The sequence below is a fragment of the Ammospiza caudacuta genome, chromosome 8 (genome assembly GCF_027887145.1).
Source record: "Ammospiza caudacuta isolate bAmmCau1 chromosome 8, bAmmCau1.pri, whole genome shotgun sequence".
Taxonomy (NCBI): Eukaryota; Metazoa; Chordata; class Aves; order Passeriformes; family Passerellidae; genus Ammospiza; species Ammospiza caudacuta.
Genome location: NC_080600.1, coordinates 28059007 through 28078555, shown reverse-complemented (window position 1 = coordinate 28078555; position 19549 = coordinate 28059007). Strand labels below are relative to the sequence as shown.

General features: G+C 44.9%; 1 protein-coding gene across 1 annotated transcript in view; it reads left to right on the top strand.

Annotated features, from left to right (window-relative positions):
- The window catches only part of LOC131560617 (unconventional myosin-X-like), a 75313-nt gene that overhangs the window by 28785 nt on the left and 26979 nt on the right, over positions 1-19549 (top strand). The window contains exons 15-22 of the mRNA XM_058809463.1: positions 1790-1858; positions 2726-2808; positions 4339-4447; positions 5146-5226; positions 6157-6281; positions 7094-7208; positions 12942-13048; positions 17303-17608. Coding sequence (XP_058665446.1) covers positions 1790-1858; positions 2726-2808; positions 4339-4447; positions 5146-5226; positions 6157-6281; positions 7094-7208; positions 12942-13048; positions 17303-17608 — 995 coding nt within the window. The remainder of the gene's footprint in view (positions 1-1789; positions 1859-2725; positions 2809-4338; positions 4448-5145; positions 5227-6156; positions 6282-7093; positions 7209-12941; positions 13049-17302; positions 17609-19549) is intronic.

The following is a 19549-nucleotide window of genomic DNA, read 5'->3' as shown; positions in this document are numbered from 1 at the left end:
ATTTGGAGTGGGAGGCAGGGAAGTTTGTGGTTGGAAAAAGATGACTGTATGGGGGAAGGGTAGAGCAATGAAATGGGATCAGTGTGAAAAGAAAAACACATGAAAAAATTTTCAGTAGCACTAACAAATTATCAGCACCAGAAGCTGCCCACCTGCTAAATATTGCTAAAAGATATTGGAGATGAAAGAGCTGAATTACAAACAGCATCATGCAACATGTTACTTAAAATTTTCTTAGTATTTTTGTTGAGGAGGTGGGGGATTATATTAATTTTTAGAAAGTGTTGTGGGAAACTATAGGCCTGTAGTCCTGTTTTCACAATTGGGTAAATTCACAGAATGTAAAAGGTCAATTACCTTAATGACAGGAGGGCCTACAAGTGAGACAAGCACTGAGGATTTCTGCTGACTCACAGGGAAGGCTGGTCTGAGAGGGGCCTCATGAGACTGATTGCATTGTAAAGTGAAAATGAAAATGAAAAGCAGAATAGATAAATGTAAAGTGCTGTACCTGAAGGAAAAGAGCCCTGATTTCACCTTTGAAATGATGGCCTCTGAACTGACTGTTGCTCTTCAGGAGTGAGACCCTGACAGAGGCTGTGATGGAGTTCCATGGAAATACCAGCAAGGGGCTCAGCAGTAATACAAATCCCCAAAAGAAGTAGTGAAAGCTGCCAGGAAACTAACAGTAAAAGTAGAAACATTGCTATGGAACTGTATAGTCTGTAGATCACCTTCACTTTGAACCACATACACCATGGGACCCCTCCACTCGTGGAGAGCTTCTGTCAGAACTGGTAAACAGCAGGTCTGGTACAGCTTCAGTGCTACAAAAAACTGCATTGAAGGGACCTGCAGTGTGGAGACAAGGTGACTTGGGTGGGTATGATGGGTGTAAAAGTCACACATGGCCTGTAGAAGATTAATGGCACTAATGGAAGCCAGGCTTAAATCCAAGCAGCTCTAGTTCCACACATGTAGTTGTTTGAGAGTTCTCTGTGAAAGGACACTCCAGATACAAGAAGTCTGCAGGGGTTCACTTGTGGAATGAGCAAGTATTTCAAAGAGAAATCTCTTTGGGGTTACTAGTTAGGCAGGCCTCATAGAAAGAATTAGAGTTTGAGGGAATGTTAGGATGAAAGTATGATTTACTTGCTTTGTTTGTACTTTTTCCTACATAGCCAGTGCTAGAGGCAGAATACTGCTGGATAGATCTTTGGTCTAGAACAGCATGGCTGCTCTTAATCAGTTAAAATGGTTTTCACAGAACAGAGAAAGGAGAGGGAAAATGACAGAGGAAAAGAGAAAGGAAAACTGAATATTGAATGTAGGGGAAGAGAAGTGCAAGGAAAGATAAAAGAAAGAGGAAGACAGGAAATTGGTATTTTATTTTCTTTGATGAAGAAAAGGTGTGGAGGTGTTATACAAAGCTGCCATCTTCCCTGCATCCTGATCCTGTGTCCTGCACCACATGGTTTGTGTGGAGCTCAGTCTCCTCAGGTGTCAGACACACAAGAATTAACATTTCATCCATGGCATGCCTCCGCAGCCTTGATTCTGCAAGCCCTTGCTCACATGAGAAATGCCTTGAAGGGCTGGATATTTCCATTTTAAATTTGAGTAACATATTTGCAATGTGGCTGCAGCCAGCTGCAGCAGATGTGGTCGGGCTCTGCAAGAGCAAAGGTCCTTGCCCATCCCAGCCTTGTCATAGTCATGGCAGAGTTCCTGACTGACTTTCTATTCTTGTACCAGCATTATAAGACAACTTCTTTTTCTTTCATTTCAGAGCAACCCCTACTATGTGAAGCCTCGGGTGACAGACCATCAGTTTGGCATAAGACATTATGCAGGGGAGGTAGGTGTTCATGATGTGTTTGTGAGATGCTTGGTATATTATGGACTTGAGGTCCTCAATTCTAGATTCCAAAAACCAAGAACATCTCTGATCTGTGTGTTTCCACACATTTAATGTCCCATACCAAAGCACAACGAGTGTGATGGGCTTAAAATAGCATGTCACTCTGCAGTACTATATTCTCCAACTTGGAGAATGTTTGAGTTTCTCAGGTAACTTTTTGTTTGGGGGATAAACTCCTTACTTCTAGTATCCATGTCGTCTTTTCTTGGACATTCACAAACAAACAAAACTCAAAGGAAAAGTCACAAGGAAAATTTGACTTTTGAGGAGGAGGAAAGACTGAATACCTATTGCAGAAACAAAAAGGTTCCTGACCCTTCAAGGTTAAATGTTGCTCTTTGTTGTGAAGAGATATGAAGCAGATGAAGGTGTGTCAAGGGAGGACACCTGCACATTAAAGAAGGACTAACTTCCTCCCAGAATAATCTGCTGAGCACTTGTGGTTGAGAAGTTGGGGCACTGGGTGGCCATTCTCTTCACTCTCCTGAAGTGAACAGAGTACCTCACACCTTGCAGAGGATTTCCCCACAGACCCTCTCCTGCCAGGCAAATCTTTGCAGCTGTTTCACTTGGCTCTTGTTTTTTAGGGGGTTTTTTTTGTGTTTTTTAATTGATGGCTAAAAGCCCCTCTCTTGCCAGGAACTGCAGAACTCTGTAGCTCTTTGACCCCAGAAATTCAGATCTTGGCATATGCCTGCAGTGTTCCTGTGTAGCTCTGCTGGAGGCCTTGTACATTGGCATGTAAATGTGGAAGGACTTCATGATCTGTATGGTGCTGCTCTAGTGGCTGTGTCTGTGTTGCAGGTGCTGTATGATGTCAGAGGCTTTCTGGAGAAGAACAGAGACACCTTTCGTGATGACATTTTAAACATGCTGAAAGACAGCAGGTATGCTTGTCAGGAGGCCACATCTGTTGGGCAGAACTATTTGCATTCACGTAATAAACCAGACCAAGGAAAGCAGTTGCTTTTGCCAGAGCATCAGGCATCATTCTTAATCATTATTCTCTTTGTGCTGAAGTGTCCTGATAGAAGAAAGCAGAGCTGGAGAAGTCAGATGAGGCACAGATTTAATCAGGACTCATGTTGTCCCAGTTTTAAAAAGAGCTTTAACAGCATGACAGACATCTCTCCTGGCAATTTGGTTTTTTCCCTTTTTCCTTCCCTTTTCTTCCTTCCTCTTATCTCTCTATACCTACAATGGCAAAGTTTCCCCTGAATGAGTCAGTGCTCTTTGCCATGCTGTCAGTTGCCAGCTTCTGTACAGATGCTGCTTGTTTTCCAGCCTGCTTGTTAGTGGAAATCATCTGTCCTTATCCTGAACCAGAGTGAGCTGTTGCTGTGGGACTGGGCATGGACTCTAATGTTATATCCCAGAGCTGCAACATGATCTTAGAGAAATGAGCTAATTTTGATCTTGAGCAAGATCTGGGAAACAGAAGCAGGGCCTAGTAGGAAGGAGGCATTTAATACTACAGAGGATCCTACAAGTCTTTGAGCAGCAACTCTACCATGTGCCTCTTACCACAGTCCATGTATTGCCTCTGGGCTCCAGCCTGATGAGACTGTTTCACAACTGCATCTTCTTTGAAGCTGCTGCAGAGTGTGCACTGAGAAGCTTTGAAACAACCTGAGGGAGCTGAGACTATGAGCTGCTCATAGTTGTCTTACTTGGACAGTAGCATCTGGGGAACATTTTACATGAGGCTTGAGGCCAGAATTGTGGTTGTTATTGTCCAGCATAATAGAAGGACTCAGGCTTTTTCAACGTGCCAGAAGGGAAGCTGGGCCAGAAGCAGCCATAACAATAAACTGGCACAAGCAGCTCTGAAGAACTTTGTGCAACTTTGTAAGAACCAGCACCAATGTCTCAGGAGTGGCAAAATGGTGGAAGATTCCTTAGAGCTGGAGGGCTAGCTACATGGAGGGCAGCTCTAGAACTCCTCTGGCTGCAGAAGAGCTGGGCTTCCAATTTCATGATCGTATCATGGGGGCTGATCATGATTTGGGAGGCATGACAGCATCGGTCCAGCTGGCATACCTTCAAGGCAGCTTTGCCTAGGGGCATATGCTTGCTCAAGGGAGGTGTCCTTGAGATCCCCTCCTTGCTCAAGGGAGGTGTCCCAGCCAGTGCAGAAGGGAGATTTTCCTTTGTCTAATATCCTACTTGAAAGTGTGGGAGGGGACTTCTGGCTTTGCATCTGAGTGTGGCATATAAGGCAGCCCACGGGATCTGGGCAGCCATGTGGGAAGTATTAATTTCCTCACTGAAGTGCCAGCTGAACTGCTTCCTCTGGCACAGCAGGTATAAAAATGAGATGTTTCACAACAGGACAGGGCAGTAGCTGACAATAAAAACCATCTTCTCACAGGTGGTAGGTGTCTTTCATCTTCTTTAAATCTTTTCTTCTCCCTTAGGCTGGACTTCATCTATGACCTTTTTGAAAGAGTCTGCAGTCGTTGCAGTGAAGAGACACTGAAGATGGGCACCCAGAGGCGCAGACCGACTGTCAGTTCCCAGTTCAGGGTATGATGTTTTCCAAGAGAGCAGCAGGCTTCTGGGGAGGAGCAGATGGGTAAAGCAAGGCCTGCAGCCAAGAGAAGTCATTCATCCTTGTTTTGTGTCCAGCACTGAAAATGTGCAGGAATGTTGCAGTGCTAAAAAAAGACAGTGCCACTGCCCCAAGGATTTCTGTCTGGTATAAAATGTGAGATGATAAGATGGAGCAGAGTGGCAGAGGAGAAGAGTACTTTGCTAAGTGTATGAAGTTCTTGAGGTTCTTTAATCTTTCATATTGGTTTGGTGTTTCAGCTATGTGTATGTGTCCTTTTAGGCCAAATTTTTGCAGGTATGGTGACAATTGCAATAAAACCTTATTAGGAGGACCTTGCAAGTATGAATCTCACACACTTGAATTGTCTGCAGACCTGTTCATTTCACTGGGTTTTTCTTCCTATATTTAAAGTTTGAGAGACTTGTAAAACTAACTCACAAACGCTCTACAGCTCCAAGAACAAGGATGACTATATAAATAGTCTTAAGAGCAGACTGTGTGGGTATGTTTTGGACAGAAAGGAATCTCGTGGGTTAATGAAATTTTGGTAGGCAGAGTCAAAGGAGGACATTCAGAATGGGAGTGCTGCATGAAGACCTTACTGCATCAAATGTAGCCCTTTTCCCTTCTGTAGTGACTGATCCTTTGGGTCTCTCCTGCTGGTCTTTAGGATTCTCTCCATTCCCTGATGGCCACGCTCAGTACTTCCAACCCGTTTTTCATCCGCTGCATCAAACCAAATACAGAAAAGGTAAGTGTGAACCCCAGCCACATGTGTGCATGTGACACAGGCCTGCATGGGCATGCCCTTGCACAAATGCCTAGCAGGTGCCTCAAACTGAGGGTAAGAGCAGTCCCTCCCACCTTCCCTTTTTTATTCTAGTTATTTTACAGTTGAGAAAAAACACAGCCTCATTCTGGTAATTTGATGGAAAGACTGCATTCTAAATATGAGATTATATAGCCATTCTCACCTCTTTCAGTGCTTATGAAGCCTGGAGGATTAACCAGGCTTGTGCAGAGTTCAGAGCTGTGCTAGAAGAAGCAATCACTCCTGTTTATAGTGCCTGTAGAGAAATCTGTTCTGGAATGAAGGGCTTGTGCAGTAGGCACTGTCTCCTGCAGATCCCTGGCTCTGAGGCAGTGGAGGTGGATGCATCATGAGCAAGTCACAGTGCTTAGGGACAGGCTGGCTCTTGCTTGGACTTTGGACTTGGACTGTGGCGGGAGGACATCCTGCTAACTAGATCTGAACTGATCCTTTTCTTTGTGTGTTTTGAAACCATGAATGATATGTCAGAGGATAGGTTGCTTAGGGGATTTATGCCAGAAAAGAATTCTGTAGTTTGTCTCCAGTTTAATTGAAAAGAGAGACTACAAAGAGAACTGAGTCAGGGTTCTACACTCTGAATGTGTTCAGACATTGTATCTTTGCTTTCCTACCATAGTCTGACTGTGAGTGCAGTCTGCAAACTCTTTTCCTTCCTCCAGAATCAGCCCAATTCTCTTTTGTCCCTTATTCTGCACTGTGCAGTGCTGTGAGGTTGCTTTCCCCTTGACCCAATCTTCCCCCTTTTTACTTGGCATGCCCAGATATGCAGGGTTGGCTTTTTACACCAGAACAGATACACAGCCAGTGACTGCCTCACTTACTTGGTTTTGATTCTGGATCCCTGTTTAGGCGCCGAACCTCTTTAATCCAGACGTGGTGCTGAATCAGCTCCGCTACTCAGGGATGCTGGAGACAGTGAAGGTTCGGAGAGCGGGTTTCCCTGTACGGCGCCTGTTCCAGGACTTCCTCAGCAGGTAATTGCTGCCACTGTATTGTACGCTGGAACAGCCCCAAAGTATAAAATTCTAGGTGACTGCTCCCTCTTTAACTGCTTCTTCTGGTATGGATCATCTGTGGGATGTTTTTCTAACCATGGTCTTAATGCTCATATCATCGACTGATCTGGGAGGCCTTTTGGAGACTTGCCTTTAGGCTAAAAGTCAGAATGGAAAAATAGCCAGATGGTCTTTGGTCTTTTTTTCTTTGTCTTTTTTTTTTCCTTGGTAGCTTTGTCACAGATTTGCTAGTGTGATGCTGTGAAACCCAGCTGGTCATAATATGTGAAAAGAAAATACCATGCTTAAAACCTTTAGGCAGCTGAAGAAAATTCTAATGGACAGTATAGTTGATGATTAATATTGGAAGAAGTGATTATTTCTTTTAATGAGCTACATCAAAAGGATTTTTTTGAAGTTTAAGGCTAGAAGGGACACTGAACATTGCTTCCTTTGTCTCTTGGAGCACTAAATGCCACCCCAACACTGAACAAAATATCTTGTGTCTGATGAAAGCACATGTTTCAAAAAGACAGTTGTTCTTTACTGAAAAATTCTGTTGAGTTTGTATTCTTTTACTGGGATTGCAACAATAATTGCCAGTGTGGTAGAAACAGATAAAGGTTGGGGGATGGAAATTTCCAAATTGGAAGGTAAACATGAAGAAGGAGGGTCCCAGAGGAAAAAGGACTAATGAGAGGAGAATAATTAGAGTTAAAAGATTGGGAAGAGAGAGGAAAGGGGGCAGTTACTGTCATCTGTAATCTGATGAGATTCTGTTTTGTTCTTAGGTACAAGATGCTTGTGAAGGGGCCAAGCCTCTCAGAGAACAGCAAAGCTGTATGTGCAGGTTTTCTCCAGACCTATGACAGCAGCAAGAAGGAATGGCAGTTGGGTAAAACCAAGGTACTGCATCGGTGTGGGGAAGGGTATGGCTTTGCTCCAGCTGCAAGGGGACATGATTGCATCTGGTCAGATTGCAAGGCATTGCAGTCATGATCCTTTCAATCCACTGGCCTGTGCCACTGACCTGCAGCATCTCAAATATTTCCCATATTATGTACCTAGAGACATAGCAGGTTTTTTGATTTTATCTAAACTCCTAATTGACCAAACCAGCTTGATTTTGTTGTGTCTGATCCAATTTAAAGATTCAAGGGGAACAAGCATGGCTCTCATTTATGTAATTGTGATGTGTGCCATTAACTCTTGCCTCTTGTGCCAGGTATTTCACTCTGCTTGACTAACTGAAATTCTTGCCCGAGGCAGTGAGCTGAATCTTGGTGTATATCTAAGCTGTGAATAGCTACATCACCAGATGTATGACAGCTTTCTGTTGGGGAAGCTCAGATGATGCTTTTGCATCTAGCCCAGATGCTAGCATACATTTTCTGTGAAGAGGCATCCAAATGCTTCTGCCCATTTGCGTAATTCAGATCTTGCTTCTGTTTTGGTGAATGTTTAACACTTCTCTCTTGCCTGGAATAGTCTGGATTTTCATGCAGAAATAGATGTGAGCATTTTGAGGTATATTGCTATAGAAATCTGGGAGTGTGAAGCTGTCTCTATCACAACTTTCCACATACTCCAGTAAATTCTTCAAAGAATATTCCAAGATGGATGGTGTCCAATGCAGGCAGCATTTCTCAATAGTGGGGATGCAGTTCAGTTCATATCTAGAGCAGATGGTAGCACATCAAAGCAACTTCTTGCATTTTTTTTTTGCCCTTAAGCCTTTAGAAATGTACTTCAGAATATTTCCAGTGCCACAATGAAACCAGAAGTGATGCAGTGATTCTAGTGAACATGCACATTTAATTTGTCCAGGAGATCAGATGATGACATTAGTTGCTTTGAGTAATTATTTTTCAGTAAGTGGATAGACTATAATATTTATTAAAGCAAGATCTCTTTCCTCTTCCTAGAGGACTGGTGGTAGTCCACTTAAGAGTCTGGGCTATGAGCTCTATGTGGCAATCAAGGAAACCACTGGCCATTGTTGTGGGAAGGACATGTATTAATCTGGAGTTTGGTTGTTTTGTTTTTTTTTTCTTCCCCCATGCCTCCACTGATGCTCCAGAAAGAAGATTTTATCACTTAGCTGTGTTTCTGGTCTGTGGTTAAAGTGTTCCCTATCTTTGATTTTGGAATCAGGAGTCTCCTCACTGGTGCCTGCAAACCAGGAAGCATTTTGGTGATTCCTGTCCCTGGATAATCCACATTGCTTGGGTGACTGCCAGTCTCCCAGCATTTCAGTGTTAAAGCCTATGAAGAGACTGTGTGTTGCAGAGCTGTCTGGAAAGCTTAGAAAATGGTGGTTAGAGCTGGTAAACACAAAGTTTGAACTTTCTTCCAGCATGACAAGAGGTGGAAGATTGCTGCGCTACAGTAAGGGCAGCAGGATGGAGGACCAAACTCACCTTTTAGAGTACAAAAGGTTATAAGCTATACAGCTGAAGTCCAAAGCTTACAGCAGACTAACAACAAGCAGGAAATCCAGGATGCTTTGAGCCCCTGGAAGCTATAGGTCCCTTTTCTCTTCAGTCCCCATTGTGCATCATGAAGGACTGAGTCCATCTGCTTGTTTACACTCACTCCTTGACCTGCACAAATTATTTGGAAAAAGACAATATGGGTGGTAATTGTGGCAAAGAAAATGTGTGTTTGTTTTGTCAAAACTCTGGATATAGTCCAATGTATTTATTTTTTAATTATTGTGTTCTGTAAACTAAAACTTGACTGAAGAGCTGTATGTTGGTACCCTGCAATCTCTCTGCTTGGGTGCTGGCTGCTGTGAGTCTGGATATTGTGGAAAGAAAGAAATGATTAAGAGAAGCAACCTTTGTATTCCTGATGCCTGAGGAGCAAAATTTCCTGGAGCTGGGAAGCAGTTGAGCCATGTTGTTTGGCTGTAGAAGTTACTTTCTATTGGACATGGTTTGTATTAGAGATGTGTGTCCTGGTAGAGGGGAGAAGTTCTGTCTATTGAAAGAATGGATCATTCCAAGGCTGTCCTGGCATGTTCCACTCTTGCTGCCATGCTGAATGGCTGGCCAGCCCCTGGCTGCTCCAAGGGACTATCATTCCAAGGTGTACTACCCTGCCATTACATTCTTCAGATGAGTTGCTTGTCATTCTTTCCCATGCAAAGCCATTTCATTCCTCCCTTGGAGACCACCTTGCAACTCAGCTTTGTGACAGTGCCTCCAGAAAGCCTGTCCCTAGGAAAGCAGCTGCCAAGGTGAGGCCTTGCAGAGCAGTGGTGCTTCCTGGTAGGACCTTCCCTGCTGTGTGGATCCAGCTGCTGTGCCTTGGATTACAGACTGCTTTGTCGGCATTCATGTTTCAGCTGGTGCTAGGTAACATAGGCCTGGAATACTTGGGTTGATGGAGAAATGAGCCTTATTTTTCCAGAGTCTTTCAGGTAAAGGTGAAGGTACCAGCTAAGGGGAACGGAGCATAGGTTATTGTCCTGAAAAGGAAGTCCCCTGCATGGCCTTACTGCCACTTTTGCTGCTACAGGTGCAGCTCTGGGTACTCAGATTGGTATTCCCAGAACCAATCTTGGCTTAGTCAGGAGTAGCTACTGAAAAAGGTGTGACAAGCCCATGGGGATGTAACCTAGGAAGAAGTATAAGGGGTGGGTGAAGAGCAAGGCTTATAGAACGGGGAATACTTCCTGCAAAATGAATGGAAGGATAATTATATCCCTAGCAATTGTTTGAAGGAGGAAGGAAGGAACTCTGTGAATTAGTGCAGGGGATTGTGAAGCTTGGGAAAGGAAACGGAGGAGGAAGGGCAGGATGATCTTTGTGTTTTTCATTAAGAATAGAGCAGCTGCTGTGCTGTCAATTGTCAAATTAATGTTTATAAGAGGTATTAATGTATGCAATACAGGTTTTATATGGTGGTATGGCAGAGTTGAGGGTTTGGATGCAAACAAGCAGTGTGATGATGAAAGAGATTGTGCTAAGGTGCCTTTGCCTTCACTGGGGATGTGCTGGGATGGGGCAGCAACTTCCATATGACCCTTCCTTCAGTGCACCTGGGCCTTCTGCCATACTTGCCATACCCACAACACAGATTTCTACAGTGGTTTAACACAGTAACCTTTGCTGTTTGAAGGCATAAATTTCCACATTTCAACCTGCTGGTTTGCAGGGCCTGTTTGAAGGAGGAGGTTGCTGTACACTGTTTGGCATCCAGGTCACAGTGACCCACTTCCTGCTTTCCCAGTGTTGTCCCCAAGAATCATATGATCCCACTTATGTACACATGGGTACCCAAGCAGTTACACTTGTGTCTGCTGATCTCTGTGACACCTTATCATGTTCACTGTCCCACTGATGGTGCATGCAGGCTTTGAGGTTATGTGAGGAACACTGTGGTGATGCACTGTGGTTTAAAACCCGGCCAGTGTCTAGTATCAGCAGAATGTGATAGATGTAACCTTGTATGTTTTGTTTAGCCATTCTCTTCTCAGATGAAAACAGTCCCATGTTTTCAGAAAATGACTATGAATAATGACAAAGAACAGCCACTTTCTAGTTTATTTCCACAAGGCATCAAAAATACTTCTGGACTTGAAATGCATGTTATTCTTCCTTGTCATCTAGTGGAGTCTGAAAAACCTCCAAACCTTCAAAATACCAAAAGTTTATAACTAGATATTGCTGGGGTTTTTTTTAGATTAACCCCTCACTCCAGCATGTATAGATCCTGTAATCCTATAGGATTAGGGTTGGGTCTCATGGATCTCTGTATGCCCTGAAGTTCCTCCCCCACCCCAAACTGGCCTGGCTCAGCAAAGACTGTGCTTGCTAGGGAAATACTGATGGCCTGAGTATTTTTGCAATTTGATGAAGATAATGGACCGAGACAGTGTTTTGCTGGTTGCATTCTTGAAATGGGTGACTGCTGCTTGGTTCTGGAATGTAATGGAAAGAGCAATCCCTGCCTCAAAGAAATCTTTAAAAGATTGTTGAGTTGACAGAGGGAGTGGATGTACAACTTGCAGGGAAGGATGCCAGCTTCATGGTTGGCAGTACCTTGATAATGAAGCTTCTTTTCAGGCTACTCATGGTTATTTAGTCATTACAAAACAGCTCATTTCTTAATGGAAGCTGCTCCCCAGGAGAAATTCAAGTGCAGGAAAGCCACTGACTATGGGTACTAACTCAGGGAGGGGTGTCAGTACACCTCAGTACACAATGGTAATTGCAGGGGGAAGGAAGAGCCTTAGGGGATGCGGCCAAAAGCAGTGATGGAGGAGAGGGTATAGAGGGACATAGAGGGGAGCTAAGTGGGAAAGAGGGGAACTGGTGCAGGGCACTGGACTAAATGGCTGTTCAAATCTTTGGCTTCTCACCACAACCCCATGAACCCAGTACATTTGTAAGGAGTTTCTACTGATTAATGTGGTTTTCAATTCTGCAGATTGATGAATGTCAGCTCACATCCTGTGTCCATGCCAGTGCTTTAACAAGTGGGGCTGCACTTCCCTAGGGTAGCCTGTTCTGCTGCTGGCCCTGGCAGGGATTTATCCAATGCCAGGCAGCAGGTCACACGAGCATGGCCATATGGCACTTGCTGCTGTGCCTGCAGCTTGTATGGACGTTTCTCACCAGCTTATTCTAGTCTGGGTACTGCTAGCAGTGTACCCACAGCACCGTGGAGCTCCCTGCAGGCTGCAATCCATCTAAAAAGCGGCACATTTATTTCAGGAATTTCTGCTGAATCCTGTGCTAACCTAATGCAAGCCAGCTGATTTAACATTGCTTAGACATGTCAGCACAATTCCTGTAAACGTGGCCTTATCTTGCTTGTATCTCAGTTCTTTTGTCTTTAACGTAGCACCTGCATTCTTCACAAGCATTTAGCGCCGAGCAGAAGTTGTAAATACAGGCGGTGAAAGATGCTTGAGAATTAAAATACTGGACACTGGCGTGCAACCAGTAATACTTGGAGAGTTCTGTGGTCAGAGCTCAGTTGCCCCTAGTGCATGCTCTACTGTGGAACCTCTTCAGCACGGGAGCATCTCAGCCCAGAGTGTCTGGAGGTCGGTGGAGGGCTTCAGCACCGGTGGGCTTGAGAGTAAGCGCAGCTTTGTGCCTCGACTGGGCTTTTGGCTTTCCGCCTGCCTTCCCTTAAGATTCCTGTAAAGGTTACTTCCTGGAGCCTAGAAATCTTAAAAGTTCCTCCCTTTCCTTGAAACGCGGAGGAGTTTCTTCGCAAAATATTTAATCACCCCCGGAGGTCCCAGTGCCTGCTGCAGGGAGGTACCGGCTTGCGCCGGGCGAGCTGTCAGCTGGGAAAGAGTTAATCACAGGCGCAAACTTGGGCTCTCCTCCTCCCTCCTCTTTCCCTCCTTCCTCTGCTCCCTCCCTCTCTCTTTTAAGTCTTGACCACAGAGTGAGGGCGGCGGGGGTTGGGCTCGGAGTTTGGCTGCCGCCGCTGCAGAACTTTTCCCGGCGCTCCGAGTGCGGGCGCCCGGGGCAGCGCGGGGGCGGCGGCGGCGCGGCCGCCAGGGCACGGAGCGCTCTCCGCGCCGCTCACCCGGGGATGAAACCGCCCGGCTCTCCCGGGGACTGACTTCTTTCCTCTCTTTGTGTTTACTGAAACTCCTCCCCGTGGCGTCAGGTTTTCCTGAAGGAAGCTCTTGAGCAGAAGCTGGAGAAGGATCGGGAAGAGGAGTTGAGGAAAGCAGCTATAGTCATCCGGGCCCACGTCTTGGGCTACATGGCAAGGTCAGTGCTGGGGGCTGCCCCACCATCCCTGTGCTTGCGTGCCTGGGTTGCCCCGACACCCTGCTTTGCTCTCTAGTCCCCTAGCATCCGTCCCGTCTTCCCCTCTGTATTCTAAGGGAGAGTTGCAGAATCTGCCCTCCCTGCTAGCATCAGCTCTGCTGAAACCTTCCTGCACCTTTGGCACCTCTTTTTCAGTTATGTGCACGTTTGCACCTTCCCTCAGCGCTGCTCAGCAGGCTTCCCGTGGACTTTTGTACCCATTGCTTGCCTGTGATGACACCTTTTCCTTGCCTTCAGGGCTCTCCTGACTGGGCCCCACCTACGCTTTGGGTCCCCTCCTTTCCCTTGTGCCTGTCAACTCTGTTTTCTGCTCCCCCTGCCAATTGCTTCTTCCTCACTTGCAGTTCTGCCTTTGCTCACCCTCCTTCCTCCCCCTGCCTGTTTGCCTTGTGATCTCCCTCTTGTTTTAATTAACTGTTCAGAATTGGGTTTTGGCCAGCTCTGCAACAGTAATCTCCTCTTGCCTCTCCCTTTTGCACCTGACCAGTGAAGGTTTGGGAGAACCAACTGCAGACAAACGGCCCCTCCTCTGCCCTCGAAGTCAGTGCAACAGCTGACTACTTAATGGCTGTGGTATGCACACTTAATCCCAGTAAGATGCTCTTTCCTGGCTGGTCTTTGCTCCAGACACCTGTCAGTCAGGGTTGTGAGGAGGTGAAATCCCTGGCCAGCAGAACTGTTTCAGCAGGCACTCTTCTTAGACCTCCAGTTACACCAGGTAGCTCATTTTTCATTGGGAAACGTGTGCAAGGGTTGTACCCTGCCTTGCCAGTGTGGAATATCAGCAAAATACACCTTTGGTCTCTGGGACTTTTTATTCATTTATTTATTTCCCTCTAGGAAGACAAATGAGCTCGCTCTATTGTTTGTACATGAGATTGCAAGTTCTTTATGTCAGGGCCTCTTCTCTCTTTTACTTTTTGTCTAGCATTTGGAGAGAGGGGTAGAGATTAGCACAGGAAAATTGATTTGCTGGAAACACCACTGCAGGCCTACTGGATTATTGCTTTTCTGAGATCCTGGTGAGGAAGCTGTCCTGCAGGGCTGTGATGGAGACTGTGTGGCAGCAGAGTTCCTCTTGGTGGGAAATCTTGTGGTCCTTCAGCCTCCACACTTCTGAATTCCTCATCCCACATGTTGCTGTTACGAGTCTCATCCTTAAGGACAAGCTGTGCTTCTGCAGCCAGAGTGTAAATCTTCACAAGCAGCTGGAGGTAACTGGACTTCACAGGGGAGGAGAGTAGAGAAGAGCTGGAAAGGGGGTCTGTAAAACTTTCTGTGAAGAGAGTTTCCAGTTGCACTGCACCTGGATTGAAAAAAGTCCAGCAGGCAGGAGTTCATCTGGGCAAGTGCTGAATGGTCTGTGCAGAGTTGGGCAGGAATACCAGTATGTGCTGCCTTAAGCTTGATACCATTTCTGTTAGTTTTGCAAGTATAAGTGTATTTAAATTAATTTGGTCTCATGCAAAGTAGACTGGCAAAGGAGGGATTTTACTGGTTTCTCCCCCTTTGTGAACTTGTTCTGTGAGCCTGGAGAACCAGATTTTCTTCACTCTCATTCCCTGCAGCCTATGCCGCCTAGTATCTCTGATCACTAAAATGTGAGACAAGAAAATCAAGCCCATTGAAATGATCCCATTCTTATGTAACTAATCTGTAGAGCTCTGAGATGCAGGTAACAGCTTCACTAGCTAAAAACCACATAGTACAGGATCCATGTATGAAACTGGCTGTGCCCCTGGTTTCTTCAGGACTGTTCTTCATGGGAAGAAGACAGTAGCAAATTGCTCCATAGCCCTGTGATCTCTACTCCATGGAGGCATAACTGCTAACTACAGCTCATTGAGAGACTAATTAAGTAAATTTCAAATACAGCATTGGAGTCTTGCTGCCAGCCTGCCTTCTCTGGTGTGCTGCATGTTTGGGTCTCCCAGCCCCTTTGCTTGGTCTCAGGTTGAACTTCTTTGGCCAGTGCAGAAGGGTGAGTGGAAGCTTGAACAAGGGGAATGAGATTTGCAGCCTGCAGCAGCAATTCCAGCTGAAGGGCATCTGCAAGCTTGGCTGTGGTCATGAGGAATGAGGGGGCACTTCAGCCTGGCAGATTAGCAGGCAGAGCTGGCCTGGAGCTGGGCAGGGCTTGGCACATGTTGCACTTGAGAGAGTTTCTGGCAGATGCATTTTGTAAAAGTCAGAGTACCCTTTTTGATGCTCTTAGTCTGCCTTGGCAGAGAGTGCATGTGCAGCTGTTCACACCCCATGTGCAGGGCACAGGGTGGACAGAAGGAGTGGGGATGAGGGTACTGCAGTCCAGGAGTAATTAACCTAAGATCTCCTACTGCTTATCACCTCTTGCTTTTCCTTTTCTTTTCTCTGTGCTTCCTCCTTTTGACATAATACTTATGGAAAAGAGCATGACCTCTGCACACTACATCTATTAGCATCCCTCTCCTGATTTTCTTGACTGGGCTGATGGATCTGATGTGCAGGGAGGTGGCAAGCTGTCAGCACAGGTCCCTGTTGCCATTTGAAGGGAATTTCCTTGCCAGGAGAGGGATTTTAAGGTGTGTCTTTTCCTCAGGGTGTTGCAGAAGATCTGTGGGAAGTTTATGTGAGAATACCATGCTATTTCCAATGTGCTTTCTAGGACTGTAAGACCTCAAGGATTACTGTAGCCTTCTGGCCCAAGATCCTGTGCAACAGCCCCAGAGAATTTCTCTCTGCACGTTTTGTTTGGATTAAAAAAGTTTTTGATTTGACTAGTACCAATGGTTGTTTCCCCAGTGCAAGATACTAAGGCATCCAAATATATTAAATTACTTAAAAAAATGTCTGCTTATTTTCAGCCTTAATAGATTTCTGGTTGGTTAAATCTTATGGCTCCTGTTGGAAAAATAGAAATGTGGATACTTTAACTGGGGTGAAGCCTTTCCTTAGGCTTTTCTATTTCTCAAGGTTCTGCATGGAGCAATTGCTCTCATTCTGTACACCTGAATTTCTGGTTCCAGTCCTGCTTCCTCAGAAATCACTTGAGGGTCTAACATTGTTCTTGAAATGGGGGTGCTAGCACAGAGTACAGAATAAAAGCAGTATTCTATACAACAATATTTCTGCTTACAAGAATAAGAATCCCAGTAGTATTTTTTTCTATAGTATTGTGGTGGGAGTTTGCCTTTGTGTGGTGATCTGGAGCCCAAAAATCCAGTTTTGACTTGCTGCTTCTCAACATAGTCCCACATCAGTTGTGTTTGGCCTTTGATTCTTCAATACAAAACGTTATGATTGGCTCTTTTGGATTGTTTAATGTTTGCTTGAATCTAGTTTACAAATTGATCCAGATTACTGTGTAATGCTAACTTCTGTTATTTGCCCAGTTTATGTATCATGTACAAACTTCTACCAGGAACTTTTTTCATGTCCTTGATAGTCTGTAAAATCTCACTTTTCTACAACATTACTAGACAGAAATACTGAATGGTGATTGTTGTGGTTTGGGGCCCTGTCATGTTCTTAAAGTGCCTGTAAAATTGATTTTGATATCATTGATGATCCTTGTGGGTTCCTTGCAACTCAAGATACTCTGTGATACCTGTTTAGGCAAAATGTTGTGCAATAGAAGTATTTCTTTATGTGAACTTGTTACAATCTTTGATTCAACTATCAATATTGTAGTATCAGTGTGTTTTCTCCCAGAAAATGTGAAATTAATGTCGCCAAATCTATTTTTGCGCTGGTTTTGCCTTTCCTGGGGTGCTTTGCTTTTGATCACTTAAGAGATGGCGCAATATTTGTTTTCATATAGTAAGGGCATTTGTACGTTTCTATTATAATAAATCCATACTGAATGATTATGCCCACTGCACAGTGAATGTGTTTATGTGCAATGCAAGGAGACTTTGAGCCAGAGGACCTTCCCTTTCCATGGACAAATGGAAAGGGAAGGTCCTCTAATCGTCTGAGAGTCTTCACAAAAGTAGGTGCCCATTGAAACAAGCTATTGGTAGATTAGGAGGGAGAACAGTGAGGTGAATATGATTTACAGGTAGTGAGTAGCAGGAGAGGAACAGAAATCATGTCACTTCTGACCTGTGTTTTTCGAAAAGGATTTTCCTGTGGATGTGGTCAGTGTGCAAGGGCATGAGGAGTGCAGAGCACGTATGGGTTAGCGATGCATTAAGCGTGTGGTTCTGTTTCCAGGAAGAAGTATCAGAAGGTGCTATCCAGTGTTGTAATAATCCAAAAGAACTACCGAGCGTACTTCTGGAAGAAGAGCCTGCAGCGCCTGAAGGCCTCTGCGGTGACGCTGCAGAAGCACTGGCGTGGCCGCCTGGCTCGCAGCCTCTACCAGCACCTACTGCAGCAGGAGCTGCGGCACCGGCAGGAAGCCGAGGAGAGAAGGAGGCAGGAGGAGGAAGAGCAGATCAGAAGAGAGGAAGAGGAAAGACAATGGCAAGAAGAGGAGGAGCGTAGGAGGAAACAGGAAGAGGAAGAGGTGAAGGAAAGGTACAAGATGGTATCTTGCATTCTGTCTTGGGTTTAGGCAGTTTAAAGGGGAACATTCTAGAATGGGTTCTCCCCCTTTGTTTTAACCAGTCCCTTACTACCAATAAAGAATGAATATAAGTAGCTATGTGTGAAAAAATAAGTTTACTAACAAGTGAAACTGCAACAGGCCAAAACCAACAGTAAATAATCACTATATACAAAATTGCTAAATCTCACAAACTCCCTGAGAACAGTCTGAAACCCAAAATGGTGGAAATCCCCCTTTCCAAGATGGCACCCACCACAGGCCATGGTCCACAGGGAGCCAAAGGGAAAATGGCATCAGAGCTTCCCCCTCAAGATGACAGCCTTTGCAGGTGACCGTGCTGTTGGGAGACAAAGGGGAAGGATGGCAGGAATCTCCCATGGGAACGAAGGAACTTACGCAGTAGTTCTTGTGGCAGATGGGAAGTGCTGCAGTCTGTGGAGTCAGCACTGCTGCTTGCTGCACTTGCTGGACTCTGCTGGGTTTATTATTATATAATTTTCATATATAATGGTGTGGTAGTTTGCTTTTCAGAAGTAGTTCTCCTAGGCTTTTGTTACGTACTTTCCCAAAGGGGGATCTCATCAGACTGTGTGGCAAGCATCAAAAAATTCTAAGGTTAGAAGCACTCACCTTGAGTCCTGTGTGCAGTTTTGGGCACCAGAATGTAAAAAACATTAAACAAGAGAGTGTCCAAAGCAGGAGAGTGAGGATGGTGAATGCCTGGAGAGGAAACTGCATGAGGAGTGACTGAGGTCACTTGAGGAGACTGAGGGAAGATCTCATTGTGGTCTTCAGCATCCTCATGAGGCGAAGAGGAGGAGTGGGCTCTGATCTCTTGACTGTCGTGCCCAGTGGCAAGACTCAAGGAAATGTCAGGAGGCTGAGTTAGGGAAGATGCAGGTTCAATACCAGGAAAAGGTTTTTCACCCAGAGGGTTGTCAGTATTGGAACAGATTCCCCAAAGAAGTGCCCACAGCACCAAGCCTGACAGAGTTCAGGAAGCGTTTGGACAATGCTCTTGGGCCCATGGTGTGACTCTTGGGGTGTCCTGCACAGGACCAGGAGTTGGACTCATTGATCCTGGTGTGTCCCTTCCAGCTCAGCATTTGATTCTATAATAAAAGGAAGGACCTGTCTAGTTTATTGGCTATAGAGTGGTTTTGCCCTTCAGTTCCCAGAGCATGAGAGATGTGTTCAACCCATTATCATGGCAGAGAAGTGTCAATGTTTCTAGGAATCAGGCAAACTCATTTTATTTTCATTTTCTAATAAATGTTAAATGGCACCTGAGTGAGTAGCCAGGATGGTAATAGCAGACCAATGTGTCTAACTTTGGAACATCCATTTGACCTAAAAAATGAGGTGGATGTCCACTGAGAACAAGCAAAAAACAACACAAATGTAGAGATAAAGTCAGAAGGACTTAGGCACGATATGAGCTGTAGTGAACCAGAAGTTGGCATATAGTTCCTGTACATACACTTTTAGCAGAGGGGAGACATGGAACAATTTGGTCTAATATTCAACAGGAAGAAAAATAGTAATGTTGAGAAAAATGAGGTATTTGATCTATTTTTATCTTCCCCAAAAGCTTAACTGTTGGATACTAAATATGATTAGGAAGGATGTACAAGAATTCAGAACATGTCATGGAAATAAAAGGTTAGAAAATGCTCAGATAAATCAAATTACAAATGATAAAGAAGGTATGGGGATTTGATGAAAGTAATGTTTGGGTACTTCCAGAGCTAGCTAAAGCAGTTTGAAACAATAGCTATTCTCTTTCTTGTTCTTTGTGGATAATATGGACAGTAATTTTTCCATAAAAATGGAAAATACCAAACAATTACGACCCCCTTTTAAAATGGGAAAAGGAAGATATTTAAATAAGGGAATTATGGACCAGTCAG